This window comes from Struthio camelus, chromosome 1 (assembly GCF_040807025.1).
Source record: "Struthio camelus isolate bStrCam1 chromosome 1, bStrCam1.hap1, whole genome shotgun sequence".
Lineage (NCBI taxonomy): Eukaryota > Metazoa > Chordata > Aves > Struthioniformes > Struthionidae > Struthio > Struthio camelus.
This window is the reverse complement of record NC_090942.1, coordinates 56,692,309-56,714,748: the sequence shown is the minus strand read 5'-3', so window position 1 is coordinate 56,714,748 and position 22,440 is coordinate 56,692,309. Positions and strand designations below refer to the sequence as shown.

Sequence of the window (22,440 nt, the reverse complement as noted above, 5' to 3'; positions counted from 1 at the left end):
GAAATGACCGGCCTAATCCCTCCCACCTGCCCGCTCCCCCTGGCCTGTCCCTGACGTCAGGGGAAGGCGTGCGGCTCTGTGTGTGTGTGTGTGTGTGTGTGTGTGTGTATGCGCGTGCAGGGTGCACACCGTACACACATCAGACACCGCAGACCCATCAGGAGGCAGCCAGCAGTCAGCGCGCGCGCGAGAAGCCCCCCCAGCGCCAGGGCTGCACGCGAGGCGGCCGCTCCTCGCAAGGCAGCGGAGGAAGCTTTCGTCCCCCTCCCCGGCCCGGGCACTGATGCTTTGTAAATCACGGCTGCGGGGAGCCAGGGATTGCTGAGGAGGTAAGGGGCCGCAGCGGCCGCAGAGCCCGGCCAGGCTTAAACTCCACGCGCTCTGCTTTATTTCATCGCTGGTTCTTCCTTTCGATGGTGGCGAGGTGGTAGGACGAAGGGCCGCTTCCCTCCTCCGTCTCGCTTATTCCCCACCGAGCTTTGAAACAATAACTCCTTTGGCAGCGATTTGGTTGCATGTGCGATTTTGCTGGGGGGCAAATAGCTGTGGCTTTGCCAGAGCGGGCTGAGGTCAGCTGGGACCCGGCTCTTCGTGTGCGGGGTGGGGGTGTGATCTGCCGAAATGTGGCTTATGAAACGGCGCTGCTTGCTGCTGATGAAGGGGCTCTGAACCGGTGTTTCGCTTGGGCTGGCTGCGCTGCTCATTCCTGCAGGCGGTAAGTTAGAGCCACAAAGGAGGGAGGAAGGACATTTGCATGAGGCCTTTGAACAGACACTAGTCTAATTAAAAAAAACCAAAAAATCCCACAAACCCGGTATTTGGGAATGATGATTATGCATATATGCTTAAAAGGTAAATCAAGCCTCCATGATGGCTTCTCCTTTTGCTTCCCCTTTGCTTCTGGCAGCCCGCTTGCTCTCCCCCGTGGCCTCCCCTAGGAGCCGGCAGCGCAGCACTGACTAAGGGAGCTTTTTATAATCAATCCGTAAAGGTGACATTCGTATTTTAGCGCTAACCAGGCTGTATCGTAGGCGAGACTATCTCAGCCGAGATCCCTGGAGTTGGGAGCGTGATTGGCTCAGATGGGGAGGGGAAGCTTTGAACCAAGTGTATTCCAAATAAATGGCTGGTTTATTTTTCCCATAGCAATTCATCTCAGTGAAGGGTTTTTTAACATGGAGGCTATGTGCGGGAAATTGTTTTACTTGTAATTTAATTCTTAATGGCATGATCCGGTAACCAAAAAAGGGGAGGGGGGGGGGGCTAAGAGGCTTTCATTAGCATTGGACAGAGACAGCATTTATAAAAACCTGCTAGACGCCGAGGCTGTGCTCCTCCTCGGAGGAAGGGGGAAGGAAGGAAGGTAGCCTCCGAAGCGCCCGCGGTTGCGCTAACCTCTGCGCTTAAGCACCCTGCTTCCCAAACTGGTTCCTACCCGTGAGCGCAGCCCCCCCCCCCCCGGGGAGAAGCGCAGGCTGGGGCTCCGTAGGCCACCGAGTCGCTCGCGGGTCCCGCGGTGTGCGTATGCATCCAGGAGCTGAAAAAAATGTAATTTTGCCTTTAACTCGCAGGGCGCAGGGCTGTGTCTAGAGGGAGGGCGCTCTCCGGTTTGGGCCGTGTCTAGACAGCCCGGGCTGGAGCGGGGAGGGGATCAGCCTTCCCGAGGATGGCGGCAGGCCAGAAAATTGCTTTCGCTGCTCTGTGCCCTAGGAGGGGTGAGGAGGTGGTTTCCAGCTGAGCGCTGCAGAGATGGGTTTCCTTTCGAAAATATACCCCTTTTTCCCCACTGACACGGATGGACCAGGAAGGTAAACCTGAAAAAAACTCACCGATTCTTACACCGGAGGCATCAGCGCTCACGACGGAGCTAGAAACGGCGGTAGCGAGGCAGGGAATAACCCGCCTGAGACCTCACTGGGAAAAACAGCCGAGGGAAAACACGCTCCAGCCAGGCGGCGGAGGGGGGGGGCGGGAATACTCGGGAAACCCAGGTGTGAGAGCAGCCGGCATCGGCGCCGGCGCTTCGCGCGGGGCTGCGGCCACGGCGCCGGGCGAGCAGGAGGGTCGCGCTCTGCACCCGGAGCGTCACCGTCTGCCGCTGGCCCCAAGGCAGCCCCTCGCCCCCCCCCCCCCCAAACCCCGCCGGCCGATGGGAGGGAGCACAAAGAAGGGGTCCATCCAGCCCGTTAAATACGCGCTCCCCAGCTGGGTTTCCTTCGCTGCCGCTAATGAACGGGGAGCAGCAGGCCGAGGTTGCAGCTAGCACCCAAGTCAACGTGTTTAGATTTAGGAAGCGAGGGAGAGAGAGAGGGAGACAGTGATGTGGCTTGATAAACCGCAGCCCTTTCAGCGGGGCGCTGGGCTGGCTGGACCCACGCTGCTGCGTCCAGGGCCTGTCGGCGCTAATTGGCCCGGGTTTTGCCTATTCTCCGACCTGTCAGCTCGGCTCGGGAACGCGCCCTTGGAAAAACACAAAAGCTGAGCTAGCTGCCGCTGGGGCGGCTGGAAAAAAACAAAAAACCCTGTATTACCGCAGGGGTCTGGGATTTCCGACGTGGATTATCTCTTGGGGGAGGAGGGGGTGGGCGGATGAGCATCCTCCCCGGTGCCTGGGCGCCGAAGGGAGGCCTCGGCGCAGGGCTCACGCGCGCCCGTGGCTCGGAGGGCTGTCGCTCGCCCGCGCCCCGGCGAAGCCGCGAGCTGCCACCGGCACCGCGGGGGAGCGAGGCACGGAGGTCCCGCGGTGGCCGAGGGGGGCCGCGTCAGGAAACCTTCCCGTGCCCCGCGGCCGAGCCGGGCTGCTGCTCGCTCTGCTCGGCCGCTCCGGTGACGCGGATTTCGTCCCCGCACCGATGCACGCGCGCGGGACGGACGCGGCGCCCGCGGGATGTCCGCGGTGCCCATCTGCCAGGCTTGTGAAGGAGGCTCTCGGCCCCCCCAGCAGAGCTCGGGTGACCGCTGGCCGTGGGGGAGAGGGGAAAAGAGCCTGTTTTGGCCCAAACGCCCCCTCTGCGGCGCCTGCTCGGGGTTGCCAGGAAGAGCAATGGGAGCGATGCTGGCGCTGGGCTGGGGAGAGGGCTGCGGGGCGGCGCGGAGGGGAGGGCAGGAGAGGGGTGGGCAGCCAGGAGAGGCCTTCCCTGCTGCCCGCCCGGCTGGACTGGAAGGGGAGGAGACTGGCGATGACATGCTCACATCTCCCCTCTTCCCTCAGCCCTTTTTTTGCCGTGAGTTTAATTTCCCGGGTTCCTTTGTTTGCTGCGGGGATTTACATGAGGTTGGAGCCGCGATAACGTGCCGGAGCGCCCCGTCGTGCCAGCGCTCCCGCTCCACCCAGCTCAGGATCTGTAGGCGTCCGGCGCGGCAGTCCCCAGACAAGACCTCGGCAGTGTAAATCTGGACAACACGGTGCAGCCCGGGGTGCAAACACCGTGCGGGGGAACCTCCCGCCGCCTCCTCTTGCCACCTAGAAACATGGAATAAATTGGGTTGAAAGGTGCCCCGGGGGTCTCTGCTCCAATTTCCAGGTTGGAACGGGTTGCTCAGGACCTTGCCCAGGCGGATTTTGCCTCTCTCCAAGGAGGGCGATCCTGCAGCCTCCCTGCGCCTGTGTCCCCGTGCTCATCCTTATCCACGGTGAGCTACCGTGTGGGTCTTCCTCTCTTTCTCCTCCCTTTGTTATACGGGGTTTTTCTCCTTCACTTCTCACAAAATGCCATGCACTGGAGCAAGATGCTTATGTGGCGGAGATGTGTTTCTACGGCTGCCCACCTCGGGGCAGCTGGAGCCCCCCCCAAATTGCCTCTTGTGCCCCCAGGCAATAGTGCCAGGCTCGTGGGGCAAATACAGCTCACGCAGCGCAGATGTGTGGCTTGCCCTGCCGGGAGCACCCCGTGTGTCCCCTTCCACTGTCACTCATCTCCCTGCCTTAAAAACAAGCTGTCTGTCGCCTCTCGTTGCTCCCTGGGATGACTTCTCTTCCTGCCCGTGCCGAGCCACGAAACAGCTCTCTCTATCCAAAAAAGTGATGTTACAGACCCTAGCATCATGCATCTTCCAAAATACCCAAGCAAGCTTGGCAGAAGAGGCCAAGATGAGCCCCCACGCTAATCCCAGAGACCGGAGTGCCTGGATGTCTTCCTGCTGATAGGGGTCCGGTCCTGCCATACCCCCGAGCGTCCCACGAGCGGGAGCCCGCTGGCCCCAGGGCCAGGCGTCCCTGACGGCTATGCCCAAAGGCGGTCATTGCTGAGGGGACGTGGTCACACGGCCCCGAGTGAGCCCTGGGCTGGGCCATGGCAGCCCCAGGAGGAGGCAATTTCTTCTTCCTTGTGATGCCGAGATGGTTCCTGCTGGTTTGGGTCGAAGCAAACTCGAGCAGCTGCCAATGCATGTGCCGCTTGGTGCTAATAAATGGGAAGGAGGAGGGCTGGGGTTGGAGCATCAGGTCATTTCTTAGCAGCATCCACAGCGTGAAACCTCGGGTGCGACTGCCTCCTTGCTTGCCTGCCTGAGCGGAAAGAGCCGTAGAGGATTTGCTATGTGGACTGGTGATGCTGGAGGGGCCCCAGCAGGACACGGGCTAGCTTTGCGCAGGATTGCGGAGCACCGTTGCTTTTTCCATGGGAGTGCGCGCTGCCCTTGTCAGCTGCGATAAACCCTGTCTGCAATGCCCAGCACGCTCCAGCTCCCCGAATCACAGAGCTTTCAGGGTCCCACAGGTAAACCAGGCCCTCCTGGTACAAACCCACGCTCGGCTGTCGCTTCTTCTGCCCTGACCATTTTGTCCCCGCAAGGCTCCCCACTCTTGTTTGTCCCTTCCCATTTGCCTCTTATTTTTGTTTTGCCTCTGAGAAACTTCCATCCCCCTTGCAGACCAGCCGGAAGAAGCTCTTTCTCCTGGCACCCACCAACTGCCTTAGCATACTAATAGTTTGCTCAAAGCACAGTTATTCAGGTTAAATACTCCCCATTGTCCCTCATCTCGTGGGTAAGCCCAAAGGCACCCCGTCCAGCCAAAACACACGCAGCGAGGCATGCCATGGTAAAGCACTTTTCATAGAGGCAACGCCATAACATCACCCAGACTTGAGGGCTGGATCCCCCAAACTCCTCACACTTGTCTAGCACTGACCGTGCCCGGGCTCCCGCAGTGCCTTTGGGCACCCTGCTCGCCCACTGGGAAGGGCCGACGCCGGTCAGGGTGGAAGGGGCAGAGCGACCTGCTGCGAGGCTTTGCAAGGGTCATGAGTGGCTGCTGCTAAATCAGCTAAGGCACAGGTGAAGCCGTGGCTAGGCTGGGTTCAGGGTCTGGGAAAGCAAATGTGCGTGGTGAGGGGAGGACGAGCCGCCTGTGTCCTCCCTCAAACTTCAGCTGCTCCAGAAAATTTCTCCCGTGCCCTTGGCGCCTGCTATTTTCAGCGCGGAGGTGACCCTCTTTCACATGTCCCCCAAGGACGCCGTTTCTCCAGGGGCCACAGATGAGTCAGAAAGCAAATTAAAAAATCGCTGGGTTTCCCGGAGCGTGCAGTACGTTGGGCAGGTGGAGTCCCAAATACGCCGCGCGGCCCAGCGGGGATTTTGGGGAAGGGAGCGGTCGCTCAGCGGGATATTGGGCACGAGCTCCTTAGCTCTGGGTGAGGGAAACCCCTGGCCCCAGGGGGGTGGCGGATGAGCCCCCCAGGGCCCCCGGAGCAGCCGTCCGCGCCGGTCTCCGGGAACCAGCGGTGCTCGGCGTCAACCGCGGCGACCGACAGGAAAGGGAATCCGACAGCCGAGGAAAGGCTGTCTACCTGCCTCCGACAGCATCGCTGCCAGCACGTTGGCGCGAGCGGCCGCGGCGCTAAGCGCGCGTCGGAGCCGGCTGGCTGGCTGGCTGGCTCAAACCCGAGCGCACGGCTGGATTTCGTGTGCTGACCCTAGCGGTGATGCGGCGGGCGGCCGCTCACCTGCGCCGGCTCTGCCCCGCTCTCCGTTTTAGCACGACGCCCGGTAGCCCGACTTCGTCGCCAAGTGTCGCAAATCCTCTTGCGACGGAAGGGCAGGGTTTTTGCGCTATTATTTGGGGCAAAAGTGCAGCTTTTTCCCATGGGCTGTAAATTTTTCCAAACCTTGAGAAGCTGGGAAAAAAACAGAGCCAGCTGATGAGAGTTGTTGTTGGGAACGGAGAGCAGCCGGGATGGCGGGGGAGGAGGAGGCATCCTGCCGCGTGTTGCCGTCGAGGGTCACATCAGGGCACGAATCGCCGTGTGCGCCCTGCCGGGGGCTTGGCAAGAGCCTCCCCGTGCCCTTTCCGGGCAGGGGTGGCTGAGGGTCGGGGTTAGGGTCTGAACCGCACAGCGGACACTTGGCTGCGGGTCCTCGAGGGGGGTCACTGTTGCCTCATTGCCTGCTTCCCCGACCAGGTGGCCGGAGTCTGCTCCGGCTTTGACCTGCCCTCCAGCGTCTCCGAAACCAGCCCCGGCGCGGACTGAATTTCACTCTCCACCTTTTTCCTTTACTTTTTGAGCAGGAATCTCTATTTCCTCTCCCTTCCCATTTAATTTTTCTGGACCGCTAATCAACTGCAATCACTTTTCCATGGCTGGGAGAGCTGTGGCGGGGGCTTGGGGAGGGGGTGGTTTGGGGCAGCGGGGGGCCGGGTACCTTGCCCTCCGCAGGAAAATCTGCCTTATCGCCCGCTGGCCGGACCGACGGCGAGGGAGCATCTGGAGACGAGCTTGCCGGGATTCCCCCACGAGCGGCTGGAGGAGGGGAGGGGGCTGCTAACGGCGTCTCCCTTGCTCGCCAGGTCGAAGGCAGCGAGCGGCGCGCGGCCCTGAGCTCGGGCACCCGCTCGCTTCGCCTCGCCGGCCGGCCGCGACGCAGCGACCCGCCGGCCCCGCCATGTCGTCCGAGCCCGGCGCGCCGCCGGCCGTGCCGCCGCTGCACTCGCCCAAGTCGCCCGTGTGGCCCACCTTCCCCTTCCAGCGCGAGGGCAGCCGCGTCTGGGAGCGGGGCAACCTCCTGCTGCGCGACCTGCCCAGCCCGCTCCCCACCAAGAGGACCAGGACGTACTCGGCGTAAGTAGGCGACCCGGGAGGCGCCGGCGGGCGCGCGTGTCCGCCGCGCGTTTCGTGGGCCCTGGCGAGGAGGCACGGCCCTACCGGCTTCTTTGGGGAGACTCCCCCCGTGCTGGCACCTGGCTGAGCCGCCCGGCCCGGGGCGTCCCCCGCCGTGCCCCGACCTTCTCCCCCCCTCCCCGGCTCTCTTCCCCGCTGCAGGACGGCGCGCGCCTCCGCCGGCCCCATCTTCAAGGGCGTCTGCAAGCAGTTCTCGCGCTCCCAGGGCCACGGCTTCATCACCCCCGAGAACGGCACGGAGGACATCTTCGTCCACGTGTCCGAGTAAGTCCGGGCCGGGGAGGGGGATCTGGCGACGGCGTGCCGCCCACCTCCGAGGAGGTGGTGGTGGTGGTGGTGGTGGGGGGGGGTCGTTTTTTCCCAAAGCGCAACATGCCCGTTGGGTACGGGCCGAGCGTGGGGCCGGGGCGGGGGGTCTGGCCCTCGTCCCCGTCCCCACGGCCCGTCCTCTGCCCGCAGCATCGAGGGCGAGTACGTGCCGGTGGAGGGGGACGAGGTGACGTACAAAGTCTGCCCCATCCCGCCCAAGAACCAGAAGCTGCAGGCGGTGGAGGTGGTGCTCACCAACCTGGCCCCCCACGCCAAGCACGAGACGTGGTCCGGCCAGATCATCGGCTCCTAGGCGGCGGCGTAGCGGGGGGGACCGCGGGCCGGCTCGGCCGGCAGGCGCCCGTGCCGGGGGAGCTGCCGCGCGGGAGCGAGCGGGGAGCCGGGGCGGCCGGGCCGGGGCCGCCCCAGGACGCGTAAGGCGTTTGCGTTCGGTGTCTTTTATACGGTTACGGTTTCCCTTTCTGTCTTGTCCGTCTGTCCCTTCCTCCTCGGCCCCCCCGCCCTCCGGATTCGGCGTCCCGGCCCCCCCGAGGGGAAGGGGACCGCGCGGGGCCGTGCACCGCCGTGCCGGGACGGGGGCGGCCGAGCCCTTCCCGCTCCCTTCCCCTGTCGCTTGTGATTCGGCTCTGTCCCTCGCTCTGGGCAGAAGGGTGACTCGTTTTAACGTTAAGTTTTCGCAGTCTGTTTTGAACGTCTCCACCAGCTCGGACCGGGAGAGCGGCGGGCAGGAGAAGCGAGCGCTATCCCAACAAGCAGCTTGGGTTTTATTTCCTTCGCGCCCTGGGGCGTATCCGGGCGGCCGCTTCGCTGCGCGCGTTGGCCGGTCTCCTTTGCTCGGCCCCGCGGCGGCCGGGCGCCCCACGGCCAACGCTCTCGCCCCGGGCTGGGGAAAGCCGGGTTTGGCGGGCGGCGCGGGGCCGGCGGCACCGCAGCCAACGCTCCTGCTCCCGAGGCCGAGCTCAGGAGGCAGGCTGAGCCCGGGCGCGCTCGTGCCACGGCACTGCCGAGAGGCCAGGTGACGCGCTGTACTTGCACCGAGCCGAGCTGGCTTTGGGGCGATGGCTTCCTTCTCCTCTCCGGGCCCCGTCAGCACCCCCGCCCCGCTCCCGTGGGGCTGCCCCTCTGCGTGCGTGTCTGTAGTTTGCCATGGGGCGGTCGCAGCCGTGGGGTCGCAACCTTCCTCCCGGTTGTGCCGCCGCAGACACCTCCCCGCCCCCCTCGGTGTAGACAGGGTCTGGTATATAAAGCACAAACTTCGTTTTTGTCGGTCTTCTGCGCCGTGTCCCGGCCAGGCGGACCCCCGCGCTCGGCGCACCGCGGCGCCGACGGCGAGCGGAGGCCCGAGACCGGGGAAAAGCTGGCGCGGCCGCGTGGGCTTGGTTTCCCTTTTCAACCTTTCTGCGACAGCGACCTGGGTCCGCCCTAACCGGGGCGATGCCGAGCCGGGCTCCCGCTGCCCCGAGTCCCGGCCGCCCTCGGGGATTGCCTTCGGCTCCCCGCCGCCGCCACCGGCTGCCCCCAGGGTGCAGCGATGGCTCCCCGGCCGCGGGGTCAGCTTGGCCAAGACAAACTCTTGATTTTTTTTGGTTTGTTTTGTTTTTGGAAATAAACTAAAACCCCTAGCATCGTTGATGTTTTTACGACTCTGGTGTGGTTCCCGCCTGCCTGACCTCGCGTCGACCGTTGTAACGTTGGCAATAACCTATTAAAAGTGACTTTCCCACAAGCCCCGCCGCTGCCGGCTCCCTGTCTGTGCGCCGCGGCGAGGGCGGGGGGGGAGCGGGCCGCTCCGGGGCGCCAGACCCTGACCTCACCCCTGTGAGGAAGCAGGGGGCTGGGGTATTCTTGACGCAGGGGGCTGGGGGGGGGGGGGGGAAGCGTGGACGCCAGGCTGCCAGGGGGAGAGGGAAGCCCCGGCGTCAGGCTGCGCGTTTCTCCAGGGCTTCCCCGTCCCGCGGCTCGCCGCCACCCGGCTGCCGCGCGCGAGGGCCGGAGCAGAGCACAAAGCACACGCGCCCTCCATGGCTGCTGCAATTTTAATGTGATTGAGATATATATATATATATATATTTTAAATATATACCTATGTATTTAAATATATTTCTTATTTAAGAGTTGGTATCAGTCAGACAGGAACCGCCCGTCTTGCCGACTGCCCGGCTGTCGGGTGCCAGCCTCCTCCGCATGCCCCCGTCCTCAGCAGGGGCACACGCACACCCCTGCACTACCCCATCCGCATCCCAGCGGACAGGCGAGTCGCCTGCCTTGCACCAATTTCAGCATCCAGCCACCTCAGCAGCAGCATTTCGGTACCTTCAGACCCCGGGGCTCCCCCAGGTCTGCCTGACACCGCCCTCCTCTTCCTCCGAAAGGACAGGGGCTCCTGGCAGCAGGCGCCCTCCACTAGCCCAGGCCCAGTGCAACAAGCTCAGAGGACACCAGGAAAGGGGAAGCCTCCTGAACTTGATGCCACCAACGCCTGTGTGAACTCCTCAGCAGAGGAAACAGTGGCTGCTGCCTCAACAGGCAGCTGCGTTTCTGCTCTGCCCTCCCTGCAAGCCTCCCCAGGCCAAGCAATGCCGCCAGGAGCTGCCTTGGACAGAGCCTGTTCTTCTCTTCAAATCCACTGGTCATCTCGGCCCCCAGAGCCACCGTGGTGTCTCGCACCTTCAGGGCCAGGGCCTGGTCTTCAACACCATGGAGCTCTCTAGAGATCCTGCTGACTCGGAATAGACTCACAGGAAAAAAAACAAACAGAGAAAACCACACGTAACCTGATCCTCAGTGAAACAGAGGAGGAGGAACCACAAAACACGACTCCTCCGTGAAGGTTGCCCTGGTGGGCTAAAAACAGTGGCCTGTGGAAAAGGTACCCTGCATCCAGGCTTCTCCAACAGTCCTCTTCCACTCAGAAATTTCGTCTGGGTAGAAAGAGGAACTTGTGCATCCGTTGGGGATTTCTGGATGCCTAGCAGACCAATGCGCTCATGCAGATTTGATGCATTAAGAGGTACAAACGGAGAAGAAAAGCACCCTGATGCTGCTGGCCATGCAGCACACCCGCTCTAGTGACTGTGGCCAGACAGCAGTACCGAAGTCCACTCAGGCTCCTGCCAGTGGCAATGTCGGAGCCCTGCCCTGGATCTAAAAGCACCGTCGTTATCTTGTCTGAGCAACTTGGTCCCTTAGTTAAGTGGCGGTAGCCAGCTGAGAAATACCTCTCTGCAGTCCAGTGATGAGATGCAAAGAGCAACTGGGCTCCAGGGAGAGGCAATTAGAGCACAAGGAAAGCAGGAACAAGAGGAAAAAAAAGAGAGGAAAAACAGAACCGAGACACAGTAACAGCTCAGCAGGGACAGTGACACTTTGGCAGGGACAGGGTGAGAAAAGCTTCCAGGGAGCAAGCCGGGGAGTTTTTGCAGGAAGCTCTGGCCTCCCCTCTGGGAGCACAACCACCAGGTACAGGCAGCTGTAAGGGCACCACCCTGAGGATCCCCAAGCCTCCTGCTGAGCCCTGAGCTGCGACTAGAGTCACCAACGCGCAGTCACAGCCCAGCGTAATGGCCAGGAGTAAAGGGGACACGTGAGGGAAGAGGTCAGGGCCCAAAGGGAGATGTAGCTTTGCTGTGCACAAAGACTCAGGAGCAGGAGGACATACAACAGTGGCACTGAATTATTTTCCTCCCTAAAGGTGGCCGTGTGGAGTGAGCTCGTGGGGGAGACGGGGTGGAAAAAGCTTGGAGGCTATTGTTAAAGCATATATCTCCATTGGCACTAGGAACCAGTTTTGGCCTATACCAGCCATCTCTGAAAATGTCTCTGACAGGAGGAAATAACAGGAAAGCTGAGCACTAGGAAAGGAAGGGGATTTAGTCTCCGCTGTGAATGCCTTGGGTAAGGTTGTGTACTAACACATCCGTGACTCCAATGCCTAATCAACACATGGGCAAGAAGGCTGCTGGTACGGTGTCTGATCCCAGCCGCCCCATAAAGTGCCCCACACTCACCAGACACCTGGGGTCCTCCAGGCAAGCCAGATGAGGTCAGACTTGACTTCTGCAGGACATGAAACCTACTGCAGCCAGTTTTTCTTTTCTTTTCTTTTTTTTTTTTTTTATGTAAGGTAAAGGGAATTAGTTTCTTTAGGCATCTGAGCAAAGTCCAGAGCAGGAGCACAGCCATTAAAAAAATATCATTCCCAGGTCACGTCTAAGGACCATCCTGGCGTGGAACTGAGGTGAGGGATGCAAAGGGGCCTTGTGGGCTCGGGGCAATGCTGATACCGTGTCCCTCCGTCAGGATGGACGGCACTGTGACAAGCCCGGGTCGCTGCTGCCCTTTCCTAGCAGGGGCTTGGGGCAAACTGCCTTATTGGCATCTTGCTTCTCCAGTGAGAGCGCCTGGGGCCTGAGCAGACCTGTCTTCCCTGTGAGAAGGGCAACGGGGAGAGAAACGTGAGATGCATATTCCCTTGTGCAGAAATGTTAAGAGAAACAGAGCGAGAAAGAAGAGAAAAGGGGAGGGAGCAAGGGAGGGACACGCACGCCATCACGACTGGCCATTTCAAATGCTTTCAGATCAAGAAAGCACATACTGCCTCCCGCCATGGCCTGAACTGGAAAGAGAAGAGTTTTTCTGGAGGCAAAAGCTGTCCTGTCCCACAAACGCCAGCCGTAAACAGGGAGTGCTGAAGGGCTGATCAGCCGAGCCCCCTTCTGCACACCCACCCGTGTTCACACGTTAAATCCTGACCAGCTCCGGAAAGTGTTTTTTTCAGTCTACCCTGAGCAGTTTCCTCAAATGAAGGTGCTTTTCCTCTCGGGGGAAGAGAGTGGGGGAGAAGGGCTGCAGGGATCTCACAGTCAGCACTCATTAGCTCTCTCTGGGAAGAAGATTTCGCGGCATCGCTGGACGGTGTCCTGGGGGGACTGGACGCTGTGTCCCACCGTTCGGGGATCGTCATAGATTTCATAATCGTTCCCTCCCTGCAGGGGAATAGAAAAGGGGGAAAAAGTTAGCAGAGCCTCCTCCTCTGACAACCCACAGCTTGGTTTGTCCTGCAAGGAGCCTCCGTTCGCTGCCACAGCGCAGGGCTCCCTGGGGCCAGGGTGGAAGCCGGCAGCGTGCAGCCGGCCAGCGGGGTCCGGGCGCAGCGTCCTGCGGGGAACGGGCTGCTATACTGAGCGCCCCACGCCTGCCCCCTTGTTTCCCCTCTTCCGTGCCACCCCAGAGCGCACCACATCCCCTGGAAAGGACGGGGAAGGTCCTAAGCCCTCCACCAGACTAAAGGGAAGGCTTCCCCCCCCACCCCGAAAAGCCTTCTCCTAAGTGCTTGAGGCTTGACTTTGGGGTCCTGCTGGCCCCAGGAGTGCCTGGCGCCCCCAGCACGTGCTGGGGGGAAGGAAAGCAATACCGAGGTGGACCCCAGCACAGCGAAGCCAAGGTGATTCCTGCACGATCCAGCCAGACTTGCAACAGCTACGAGCCCCACACGAGAGCACCTCTCCCTCTCGCACCGCTAGAGGTCTGTGTTGGCCGCTGGCAGAGGCTCAGGCGCAGGGACCGGAGCAGCTCTGCGCAGCCCTCGCTAGGCTGAAAGAGAGGAGGTGGCCAAGCATCAGGCGACCGGGGCATACTCACGGGGGTCGTCTCATTCCCAAAGAAGTGGATGGTGTCAAATCGCTCGTCGTCAAGCACGTTGAGGCAGTAGCGCTTGTCCCAGCCCTCCGGGAAGACGTCAAAGCTGATCATGCCACCTGCCAGCAGAACGAAGGGCATCGGGCACCGCGGCTGGGTGCTGGCAGGGTGACCCCCCCCGCCCCGGGACGGACAGCAGCAGGGGAAAAGGGGTGCACACGTGTGGGGAGCCCTCCCCACGCAGCACTGAGGCGATGCCTCCGTCAGGCAGATGCTGTTTCTATGACAACAGGCAGGGGTGACATCAGCACAGCCGGGGTGACATCAGCACGGCTCCCGTGACTACGGGAGTCACAAGAGTTGAACGCAGGCTGCCGACAGCTGGAGAGGTGTCAAGGCAGATGGAGAAGACATACAGAGGTAAGGGAGCTTTCCCAGAGAGCACGTATGCGTGTGGACATTCACACGCGCAGTACTGCCTAAAAAAAAAAAAAAGTGAGAAACCTTGCTCTAGGTCAGGCGGAGTTATCCCCAGGCAGCGCATTCCCTGTCCTCTGCTCCGCACTGCGTGGAAAAAGGGATTTGAATCCAGTTCTCCTCTGCACCCAGGCTGCACAGTTAGTCCCCTGCCCCAGCAGCAAGCTGACGCAGACAGGAGCAGCATCAGCGAAATGCTCCCCCAAGAACAGTCAAAGCCCACGTTTTAGGGCGCAGGTATGTTTGGGTCTGACTTGCAGCCCGGAGGAACATGGGTTTGAACCGGGACGTCCCTCACCCCCCAGTTCAGATCCTTGCTCCACTGGGTCCCCAGTGGGGTGATGTAGTTTGCCTGTTTCTCTAGGCAACCTACCAGGCTAACAGCAATTCTGGAGCTTCACACTCTTTCCTCACAAACAGTAATCCCCACCTCTCTTAGGAAGGGGACAGTCACCCGCCGCGGAAGGTCCCTGCTGGAGGAGAGGCACCCATCCCTCGGGCTGCTCAGGAGTGTACGTGTTGACGTCGTTCTCTGCTCCTCGGCTAGCTGAGGTGCCCCGTTGGTTTGGGGGCCCCTAACCTGCTGCTGGTTCCCCGTTCACGGGGCAAGGAGCCTGTGTGCCCAGCTCAGGGCAGAGGACTCACTAGGAGACAGGGTGACCCAGGCAAGGCACTGTAATACCGAAGGGAGCAAGTGCCCTAGGAGATCAGGGACGGGGATGTGGCCAGGCTCACACCAGGAGCCTGCAGCAGAGCAGGAAATAAACCTGACCGCCCATTCACCAGGAGAGTGCCCTCACCAAAATCCTTCCTCCTTTTGCATCCAGGGTCATTTACCTGTGAAAAATGCTGCATTTCTCTGTGTTCTGTCCTTTTAAATAGAGCGGGGCAGCAAGAAGGGCTCCCGATGACAGCTGGAGCGGGGAGGAAATCAGAGAGGGGAGGGAGGCCTGCGTCAAGGACAGCAAGCACCATCCCCGGTCTGGGCAAAGCACGGGTCTGGGGGGCTGCAGCGAGATCTCCCATCGCTGCTGGGGCTCGTGCCCTCTGCAGCCTGGGACGAGGCGCTTGGAGCCAGCCTGTCACATGCTTCCATGCGTCCCTGGTTTTGGATGCCTGACCCAAGACACCTCGTGCTTTCTTTGCAGAGGAGCTGGGAGCCCGCAGCTCCCGTTGTCTTGGCGCTTTTACACCAGGGGCTGGGGCTCTCGATGGCAGCTTCCCAAAGTCAGAGGAGAAAAGCCCATTGTTCTGCTCTTGTCCCCTGTGCCCCCAGGGACACGGCTGTGGGGCCTCTGTCTTTCTCTGCTACGACAAATGGTCTGTGTCAATGCTGTGGGCAGCACAAGACACTCTTGGCAGGACACTGAAGGGAGAGGGGAGGGGACACGCTCCGGATGAAAGCTCTTGGAAGACCAGAGGGCCAAACGCTCTGTACTGGCTGGTGCTGTGCACGAGAGTGGAGCGTCACCTGCTGCGTCCCAGCCTCATCATCCCCTTGCCCTTTGGCTAGATATCTATGTGGCACCTCCTTACGCTAACACATACCCATCCTCTCTGCAGAGGGCCTCTTCCAATTTTGGCCCCATCACTTTACATAACTTCATTTTCCTCCCCGTCCTGGCCGTGTTCCCAAGTTAGCTCAGCCCCTCCTTCGGTTCCTCACCTTTGCTAAGTTGGCTGCAAAAGTGCAGCTCCCCCCCCCCCCCAAGAAGCGGCCCTGCAAAAGGCCGTGGTGTGGACTGGCAAACTTGCTGCCCCTTGGCAGCTCCAAACAAAGCTCCAGAGGCGACAAACTGTGAGGCTCCTTTCTCTCTTAACGCTGCTGCACGCCTAGAGGAGTCTGCGCAGAGGACAGGATGTGCCTAGAGCTCTGCCGGCAACCCTGTTGCTGATGCTTGAACCCAAACAGACCTCCTGCGCAGGGGTGGGCTCAGCAGAACTAGTCTAAGGTACAGAAAACATCATGGGACAGAAACCGGTCTGTATGCCCAATTCCCTGAGAAGAAAATCTACAGCACAGTTTATTCTCTGCCCGTTTCCCTGCTGTGAACGCGACACCCTCAAAACGGCTCTCCAGGAATAGCAGCTCTTTGTGCTCTTCCCGGGGTCCCACTGGGGAGCACAGCTCCAGCGCTCACCCAACCATGCCCCTGGAGGGAGCAGCCACGATTCCCACTCCCCTTCCCAGAACGTAACGGGAAACGCAACAAAGAGGCCGATGCAAAGCCAGGGTAGCACCCTCTGCTCACCTCGAGAGAAACGCAGGCCTTTGCCAGCAAACTCCCTCTGCAAGGCTGCCACAAACTTCTCCCGGATCCGCTCTTTCTATGGAGGAAGAGGAAAGGGGAGGAAGAAGGGTTTGAATAATTAGATGTTGACAGTCTACCATAATCTGCTGAGAAGTGTTTGCTGGGCAACTCTGGCGCATTTCTCTGCTCTGATCCCACTCCCCGTTCCCACCTCCCTGAGCCCCAAGGAAACTACGCTCTGCGGGATCCTGAGCGGAGGCTGAACTGACTGCCTTCCGTTCCCTCTTGTCTGACCCCCCTCCTCCTGGAGGGTTTAACGGCGTTTAACCAGTTCTCAGCCATCCTGCCCAAGGCCCACTTATAAGGACGTTAGCTTAGGCCAGCTTCAGCAAACTACTGGGAACAGCAGATCACACACCCTCCTTGGCAACGAAATGCGTCTGCTTCAATTTCCCAGAAGCCAAGTTCATAAACCAAAGTTTCCAGCTTTGCTTTCACGTCTTGCAAAGTCTGACTGATCCCCGTTTCCAAAGAAAACTCCCACAGGCAGAAATTGCTGTGGGAGTTAGGCTCCCACAGGCCTAACACTTCAGAGATCTGCCATGGCCCTCCCAGTCTGGGAAGCCCACTGGTTCCAGCTCTTTTAAAGCTGGCAGAGAGAAGAGGGCTGCTAGGCCATCCTGGAAGGGTGACCTGAGCTGGGAGGTTTCAGGCCTTTTAAGATTTTCAGGGGAATTCCATCTTTGGCTATTGTGGACAAGGAAACACCCTGTGAAATAAGTGTCTTATTCCCTGGGGGAAATCCCACAGCACAAGGAACACTGCTGGCAGCCCCATTGCCTTGGTGGCCCCCAATGAAGCCAAATTCTTCCTTTTATCTATGTTTCTCCTTGGGCTTTCTGACCCTCAGTCCTGCCTCCACCTTGCTGCATGTATTGGCCTGGTGCACAGCTTGGAGCTGAGGAGAAGCAGATAAGACCCAAGAGCTGTGGCGGTGCAAGATCAGCACAGGGTGAGCCCGAGGTGGGCCCACATACCTTGTCCAACTCGGAGAACTCAATTCGCTCCTCTGGTGTGCAGCTCCGTCCGATGGGGGAGATGTTCAGCATCCCATTGCGAAACTCGATGAAGGTCCCTCTGTACAGAGGCAAGGGCACAAGGTCACTGGAGGGTTTTACAACGGGGGCAGGCAGAGAAAAACAAACCTTTCCAGGGGAATGACTGCTCAGTGCCTGCAGGAAAACGCGGCAGGAAAGAAGCCATGTCCACCCATGGGTGCTCGTGCTTCAGGTATACAAGAGCCTCAAAGATTGCCCAAGAGCCCTGCTGCAGCAGGCCGAGCCCAGGCTTCAGCAACTCTACTTAAGGTCTCCAAGGGGCTCACAATTTCATGAAAGGAGACTGCAAAGAGAAGAGGAATAAACCATGCTTGTGTGCCCCAGGGACAGGCTGGGAGACGGGCTTAGGGGAGATGCTAGGAAAGATTTTCTGCACCAGCTTCCTGTTCAGACTGTGGCATCTCCACTCCAGAGGCTTTTAAGAAACATTATCTGTGTTGGGTGGAGTCGGTGGTACTTTGGGGCAAGAAGGATGGAGCAGGTCAGTGTAACTCCCTACTGATGTAAGGTGCTGGCTGATGAGTAATCATCACCTTATCAGGGGACACAGATCAGGTAGGACCCACAGGGCCTTTGTGTGCCCCCCCCCCCCCGCCTCTTTGACCCTGGTTCTTATCTAAGCTTGCACAGAAGTGACTGAGTTTCCTGCTCGCCACCCTCATCCTACACTGGCACTACTGCTCTGCCAGTCCCTCAGTGGGCTGGTTCAAAACACTAAGCTGGCAGAAAACTATTCCCTTCTTTTCTCTCTGCTAGAAACCTGGCCAATTTTGTTGACTTCGCACCTTGGAATAGCTTTTTAGGGGTTCAGCCAGGACCAGCGTTGCAAACAACAAGGGACAGCAGCCCAGCCGACTTGAAAACAGATCCCCTTCCCTTCCCAGCTGAGGAGCCCTAAACTCACTAACCCTCTGGCGTCCCTCCCAGCCCTGTCTGCTGTTGCTCTGCGACAAAGGGCTTACCACGGAGTCTGAGGAAAAGCTCTCCACCTCCTGTCTCATAGCAGAGTGAAGGGGGAAGGACACGCGGGCCACCATGCCTACAGCCTGCTGGGCAGCACCTCGGCAGCACCAAGGGTCTGGTTGTTCATGCCCCAGGGAGAGAAGGGTTCAAGCCCTTGCTTTGCTAAAAATCCCATAAGCTTAAACCCACAGAGGCATTTAGGAGCTGAAACCTCGCTGGTGTTGGGCAACCAGACAGCAATGAGGCAGCCAGACAGCCTTGAGGAGTCTGGGCCCCAGCCCAGTTTCGGGGGCATGTTTAGCCAGCACTCCTGCTGAAAGGAGCCAGCCATCCTGGCCCCTCTCACAAGCGCTCATGTTGCCACACGGTGACTCAGATCAAAAGACTGATTTACATCACAGTTTAGCAATTTTCTTTTATAGTCTTAACTTCAACCAGATCACACACTCCCCTGTACAGGTTCACCGTACAAATACTGGTGCTGAAACCCGGGAGAGAGCAGGTGTAACCGGCCCGGTCAAGGGGAGGGCAGTACGGCTTCTTTTGACTGCATCGCTGGCTCACGCTGGCTTCAAGCATTTCTGAAATTGTAGTCTGAGGGGTGGTTTGACGCTACACCCAGACTGGTTTAACTGCAGGCTGCCTGTGAAAAAGGCCATCCTGCTCTCCCCTTCCACGTCCACGCCATCTGTTCCCTCTCCTTTGTTTCTGCTGGATCTAGCAATGGTGTGATAACAAGGCAAGCTGATCTGATAGGAAAACTATCCTTTTCTTTCCTTGTGGTGGACTGGTTTTCCTTCAGGCCAGATGAACAACCTCACCCTATGAGGCTGGATCCGATGCAGGGGAAGCAGAGGAGCACAAGGCTGGGAGCAGAGCAGAGCCAGCCCTATCACCAGCGCCTTGAGGTGACACGGGGTTAGATGCAGTGCAAGACCATGTGCTCGGCCTCTGGACTTCTCATATGAAGACTTCAGCCCTCCCATCCTTTGTCTGTTTGGAGCCTCACACAACCGCTCACCCCTGATGCTCTGAGCGGAACGAGCTGTTACCATTATTTTTAAAAAAAATGCGGGCAGTGGCCGTACCCTGTTCCTGAGGGAAGGAAGTCTGAGGGAGAAAAGAGCAGGCATTATGCCAATAAATAGCGCAAACTCTCCAGAACAAAGACTCTCCTATATGGTTTGCCCACAGTGCTCAGCTCAATGGGACACTGATCCCATACAGGGCCTCTAGATACTAAGATAAAACCTGCCAGACCTGGAGCAAAGACAGGCTCAGTAGCCCAGCTGTTCTTCGGAGGGCTCTGGAGGCCTGAGAAGTCAGTGACATGACTCCCGTTTGCGCAGGACTGAGCCTTTACCGTTTCTTGGGCAGCTTCAGCAGCGCCATGTAGTTGAGACAGAAGTTGATTAGATCCTGCAGCAGCTCTTCTCCCAGGTGGTCCTGAATGGCCTAAGGGGGGGAGACGGGGGATTGAGGAAGAAGCTGTAGGACACATGAAGCCCAGGTTCCCGCTAACTTGTCAGGGAGAGAGGCCCACAGGAAAGCGGGCAAAGCTTTTTTAGACTAGGCTTTTCTATGAGATGTGGACAGTACATAGCAAGGAGAGCATGAGACAGCAGGAGCAGGGTTTTTCTGGCCTGTTTGGCTCTAGGGCACCACAGGAGCATCAGTCGCAGAGCCTCTCCTGGGGCTAAGCAGCTGCCACAGCTGAGGTGGTCCTGGCTGTCTCGGCCAGGAAACATGAGCCCCACGACAGTCAATAGCCAACAGCAGGCTCCAGCACCTGCTCCAGCCCAAGAAGGCGAACAGGAGTGGGACAGTCAAACCTGGCTGCTGGGGGAGAACTGAGGAGGTTGCCCTTCTGAACGGGACCAGACACTGCTCCCCACGGTGCTCACGGGACACCCAGGGATGGGGAAGGAGCGCTGTGTTTGCGAGAGCCGCTGGGCCTACCTGCTTGGAGACCAGTTGCCCGTTCTTGTACTGCACGGTACCATTCTCTGCAAAGACGTAGTCAAATTTATTGATGACTGTAGGGGAGGAAACAGAAGAGAAAAGCATTAGTTCTGCTTCAGCCTTTGCCTAAGAAAAGGGGCCGCATGGCAGGAGAAATGCTGCCTGTATTCAGGACCCAGGGAGCCTTTCTCCATAATCCTCCACTTCTCACATCTCCCAGCGCTCAGTAAGAGAGCGCCATCCCTCACCGCTCCCCGCACAGCCGGCAGGGACATTATCTTCAGCTCCCAGGTGGCATGCTGCGGCATGAAGGGGGAAACGACCCGACTGAGGCCACAGACCGAATCAGAGGCAGAACCGAGACGGGAGCTCCAAAATGTCAGGCTTTCCACTGCGCGTGCATCCCTCTGCTCCCTCTCCTCCCTTCCCCGCCGCCAGGATGTTCCTGTGATGCAGTTACTGGTTATCTAACTCCGGCCCCTCCTGGGGGCAGTAAACAGACCACTGCCGACTCAGCAATTAATCTCATGCTCCCTTGAGCTGTGAATTACTTCACGGTGCGGCCTCCCTCCGCTAATGAGGCAGAAGAGAGACCTTAGTACCCAGCCGCGTGTTTGACACCCATGTTGGGGAGGGAAAGCAAGGCAGAGCGAGACAGGCCGCCTGCCTTGCTCTCCCACTCTCTCCTCTACCTCCCATCCCCGTTTGCCCTGCCCAGGCAGTACCCGCGGCTCACCCCCTGCCCGCCGCTGCTCAGGACCACCCGGTCCATAGCACTGTGGGCAAACAGCTTGGGCACCGTCGCTTTCCATCTGCTCTGGCTCCGAGCTTAAGCAGGGACTCGGAGACCCTCCGAAGGGAGCGAGCGGTGGGGGGAAAAAATCACACCGGGCTGTTGATTGCTAAAGGTGGGAGCTGCAGGAGCTGAGGAGAAGATCGCAGCTGCTGAGGCCCTGGACGGGGCCCAGCGCAAGACCTGAGGGGTTGGTTTAGCAGCGCCCCCGCCCCGCCAGGCCCAGCCTGCTCTCAGCAGAGGTTAGCCTTTGAACAGCGGCTCGGCGGCTCCTTGGGCACCGCCAGCGGCCAAAGGGCAACAGCCACAAAGACAGGCACGGAGGCAGCTTGTTGATTTTGGATGTACGCGTTCCCCCTGGATATAAAGAGGCCCCCTGTGCCGGGATGTCCCAGAGGCTGCAAAACGTGGGTTAACTCCTCCTGCCCTCCCCTCGTCCCCCCCCACCCCCGGCGGCTGCTGCCCTTCCTCCGGCGCCGCCGGTGGCGTCTCACCTTCGTCCCCCTCGCCCAGCTGCTCGGCTATCTTGGAGTAGTCGGAGCCTCCCACCACCCCGATCTTCACTCTCTCGCGCAGTTCCCGCAGGAACTTGTCCACTTCTGGTTCAATTTTCTGCAGGGGCGGGAGGAAAAAGAACAGGTTAGACGGCAGCCGGGGGAGCAGACAGGCCACGCGCCACAGGCCGCGGAGCAGAGCCACCACAGACAGCCCCCGCACCGCTGGCGGCGGGGTCTGTCCTTCTCCCCCTTCCTCAAACACCCCTGGAGCCGAGCGAAGTGACAGCCCCCTGCTTTCGCCATCCCTCAGCGGTGGCCTCCACGAACCGGACACGGCTGGAGGCAAAAGTGGCTCCCAGGTGCAGGCAGGACCCTGCTGGCTGGGCCCTGCGGCGGAGCTGGGTTAAGGGAGCGGGGAGCCCTCCGGACATCAGACGGGGCGGACAGGCAGCAGAGGAGGAAAGAGAAAGCCCTCTGTGGGGCGTTTTACGGATGTGCTAGGGCACGGCGTGATCCTTTGCGTCTCCCTACCCGAGGGTGGGGATACCGGTACCTGACCTTGCCGCTCGCCCGGTACAGCCCCGAGGGCAGAGGGCAACGGGGAAACGCATCCCCCTCCCGGCCCCTGGGCAGCACAGAGAGCTCGGAAACCGGGGCAGGAGCAGGACGGGGCAGCTTCACCCCCAGGGTGAAGCGTGAAGGGCCCCAGCTGGGCGCAGCTACACCACGAACCGCCCCGGCTGGGAAGAGGCAGGGCGGGAGGGCGCCCGGCCCTGCGCGCCCCGGGCCCAGGGAGCGACGGGGCACCCGGGGCTGCCCGCGCCCCACACCGGGCCCACCTGCGGGGACCGGGGGAAGGGGGCCAAGTGCAAGGGCCGAGCAAAGCCACAAAATACAAAGTAATTTTAAAAAATAATAAAAAGACAGCGCCGCCGTTCTGTCGCCTTGCTTCTCCGTCCCCCGGAGAAAAGGGCCGCTGCTGGTGGGTGACTCCCCCCGCCGCCGCCGCCGCCGCCGCCGCTGCAGGTCTCCCCCGTCCCGGCCGCCTGGGACCCGCGGGGCCCGCGCCGAGCCCGGCGGCGGCTCCGCTCCCGGGCGGCCCCCGCACCGGGCGGGCGAGCAGGGGGCCCCGGCGGCTGCCCACCCTCCCTCCGCCCCGCGCTACCTGCCGCGCCGGCGTCAGGGTCCCGTCCACGTCGAAGAGGCAGAGCACCCGGCCCCCCGCCGCGGCAGCCATCGCCGCCGCCGCCGTCCGGCCTCCCCGGGGGCGGCGCCGGGACGCGGCACCTCCCC

The 22,440-nt window shown here is 60.3% G+C and overlaps 2 protein-coding genes across 5 annotated transcripts; one reads left to right on the top strand and one right to left on the bottom strand.

Moving 5' to 3' along the window:
• Positions 1-9,174, top strand: CSDC2 (cold shock domain containing C2). Of its 4 annotated transcripts, XM_068940916.1 has the most exons (5): positions 1-329; positions 1,711-1,808; positions 6,788-7,058; positions 7,260-7,382; positions 7,578-9,174. In XM_068940916.1, exons 2-5 carry the CDS (start codon positions 1,796-1,798, stop codon positions 7,738-7,740), a joined length of 570 nt encoding a protein of 189 aa, XP_068797017.1. In that variant the 5' UTR covers positions 1-329; positions 1,711-1,795; the 3' UTR covers positions 7,741-9,174. The 4 variants fall into 4 exon arrangements, with proteins under 4 accessions (XP_068797017.1, XP_068797019.1, XP_068797020.1 ...); XM_068940918.1 differs by lacking the exon at positions 1,711-1,808 and having other exon boundaries at positions 9-329; positions 7,578-9,078; XM_068940919.1 differs by lacking the exons at positions 1-329; positions 1,711-1,808 and adding an exon at positions 361-715 and having other exon boundaries at positions 7,578-9,078.
• Positions 9,175-11,563: 2,389 nt separating this feature from the next.
• Positions 11,564-22,426, bottom strand: PMM1 (phosphomannomutase 1). The gene is made up of 8 exons (XM_068940903.1): positions 22,313-22,426; positions 21,145-21,262; positions 19,855-19,931; positions 19,259-19,350; positions 16,852-16,951; positions 15,815-15,890; positions 13,089-13,204; positions 11,564-12,433 (listed from the first exon to the last, which is right to left on the bottom strand). The coding sequence occupies exons 1-8, from the start codon at positions 22,382-22,384 to the stop codon at positions 12,311-12,313; spliced, it is 774 nt and encodes a 257-aa protein (XP_068797004.1). The 5' UTR covers positions 22,385-22,426; the 3' UTR covers positions 11,564-12,310.
• Between the last annotated feature and the right edge of the window lie 14 nt (positions 22,427-22,440).

Coding starts and splice junctions, on each gene's coding strand:
- CSDC2 (XM_068940916.1), top strand. Junction 7,059..7,259: donor AGGACCAGGACGTACTCGGC/GTAAGTAGGCGA, acceptor TCCCCGCTGCAG/GACGGCGCGCGCCTCCGCCG. Junction 7,383..7,577: donor ATCTTCGTCCACGTGTCCGA/GTAAGTCCGGGC, acceptor CTCTGCCCGCAG/CATCGAGGGCGAGTACGTGC.
- PMM1 (XM_068940903.1), bottom strand. CDS start 22,384: ATGGCTGCCGCGGCGGGGGGCCGGGTGCTCTGCCTCTTCGACGTGGAC. Junction 15,891..16,851: donor AGTTCTCCGAGTTGGACAAG/GTATGTGGGCCC, acceptor CTTCCTCCATAG/AAAGAGCGGATCCGGGAGAA. Junction 13,205..15,814: donor AGGCCTGCGTTTCTCTCGAG/GTGAGCAGAGGG, acceptor TTCTGCTGGCAG/GTGGCATGATCAGCTTTGAC.